Here is a 2,074-nt window from a genome sequence, read left to right as displayed (position 1 = left end):
ACATTTTATTACAACCGGGGAGGAGGGGGTCCGAAATTGGTTAAAAATTGCGTTACGTAATACGTTTACAACCACTTATCTGCTACAATACTAAGTAAAATTTTTTTAGAATGACATAATTACGATATGTTATTAAACTGTATATACAAAGTAACATTTTGGTTTCGATCTTTTAGAACATACATTTATTTTACCTAAATGAGATAAGATTAATGACTATTTATTGATAGATTTATATTAAAGTTGAGATTCGTTATCATATTAAAATTATTATTCTGACAAATACAGTGCAAAGATGTGCTTAATAAAGTTTCTCATCGTCTCGAAATTTCGCCTTTTCCAGCTCTGCCATTTTTTGGGGACATTTTTTGGGGACATTTTTTGGTTTTGCACCTAAAGCTAAAATATTAGATCATCCTCTGTTAAAGATAATTCAAATAAATTTCAAATGTATTTCTTGCTTCTATAGAATTACTTTTAAAAAGGCAGTAATAACAACGGTATTGTTTCGCAATTAGTAGTAAACATTATTACTGTGCAAAAAATGGTTTTCAAAAAACGTTTTAGAATAGTTTTTCAAAATTTCAGTCTGATTTTTAAAGTTCACTTGCAAAAACACGATTAAAACTTTTTAATTCGGATGGGCGGACCTTTTTAAATGAACACACAAATATGCATTTCAGATAGAATGTCCGAACAGTATATTTTAATTAAATTTGTTATTTTTCTTTGAGCTTCCTAACTGTATATTTTAAATTAAAATTAACAACTTAAATATGTGACAAACTAAAAGAAGAGGAAAATTATATTGAAAGTGCTGCCAGATTTGATTCAAGAAAATGAAAAGCAATTTTTCATTCAGTACCGAAGAAGCAGAAATTCTTTGTTCGATCATATATATTACTTATATTACATTAGAATAAAGTAATATATTACCTCAATCGATTCTTTCTTCAATAAAGTATATTTATTCTTAAAGAGATACGTAGAAAATAATATACGTGAATAAACAATGTTAATATTGCATGGAAAAGGTAGATTTTCAAGAATAAATTCATAAAGAATAAATCGATCTGCACAACGAAGGGATTTAAAGAAAGGACTTATAATAATCTTGACAAAGGTGAAAAAAGAATTCACGTGGATAAACAAGTATAGACTGCTAAAATAAAAAAAAAGTGAGGGTTTAGACAAATAAGTGGAGGACTATACAATATATATATTCACAAAAGCAAAGAAAGAGATAGACATGAACATAGAAAAAATATAAATGTTCTGAGCTAGAAAGGAGAAAGTGATTGAGGAAAATAGAAGGAGATTTGCATTGACAAAGGGATAGGAAAAGATAAGCATAAATTGACAAGGTTACATAATCGGGAATTTATCAAAGACATAGAATTAAAAATAAGTATTTGAAAAAATAGGCAAATTATGTTTATTCAGAAAGATGCACAAAAGTGTCTTGAATAAACAATGATACGATAAGTTAATATAGAAAAGGTTAAATTGAGAAATACAGGTATTATTTAATAAATTTGAGGCTCATAGACACGACTAAGGAAAAGAGGCCCAATAGGCTCTTTTTTCAAAACGGCCAAGAAAGGTTTATCCACAGAAAAGATCGTTGTACTCATTTGTTTCGTCCACTTTCTCTTCATAATCGTCAGTCCTACAAAACATGTATCCTATTAAAATTATCATTCTGCGAAAGATAATTCAAAATTCTCGATGATTTTAGGAATGAATAGATAGCATTAAATTTCTAAACTTAAGGGCATATACTAGACTGTCACGTGACCAATTTTTGAAAACAAACTTTGTCACAATCTAATAACTTAAAAGAATTTTCTATCCCAGATATACGAGTTCCATTCAAATTATTAGTTTATACGTAATTTAGTTTAAAAGAACTGATCAAGGACATCCAGGTACATTCCCTGAATAAAGTATTAAATTTTCATTCATAAATTCAAAACTACCAGGTGTATACATATGAAACCGGTATTGCCATCTAGCGGCCAGTAGGCACACTTGTAGGCACTGTCGGAACTTACCATTTGTGCTAATTGGCGTA

The 2,074-nt window shown here is 29.0% G+C and overlaps 1 protein-coding gene across 12 annotated transcripts in view; it reads right to left on the bottom strand.

Moving 5' to 3' along the window:
• The window catches only part of LOC117171735 (alaserpin-like), a 114,008-nt gene that overhangs the window by 62,555 nt on the left and 49,379 nt on the right, over nucleotides 1-2,074 (bottom strand). The window contains exon 8 of one of the 12 annotated variants that reach the window (XM_033359311.1): nucleotides 1,500-1,669. The exons of the other annotated variants lie outside the window; for them this stretch is intronic. Within the exon in view, the coding sequence (XP_033215202.1) occupies nucleotides 1,527-1,669 (143 nt within the window). The 3' untranslated portion in view covers nucleotides 1,500-1,526. Of the gene's footprint in view, nucleotides 1-1,499; nucleotides 1,670-2,074 lie in introns of those variants that run through there. 12 annotated transcript variants of the gene reach the window in all.

The sequence above is a fragment of the Belonocnema kinseyi genome, chromosome 4 (genome assembly GCF_010883055.1).
Source record: "Belonocnema kinseyi isolate 2016_QV_RU_SX_M_011 chromosome 4, B_treatae_v1, whole genome shotgun sequence".
Classification (NCBI taxonomy): Eukaryota; Metazoa; Arthropoda; class Insecta; order Hymenoptera; family Cynipidae; genus Belonocnema; species Belonocnema kinseyi.
Note: the sequence above shows the minus strand (reverse complement) of the source record. Positions and strands in the feature narration are given on the sequence as shown.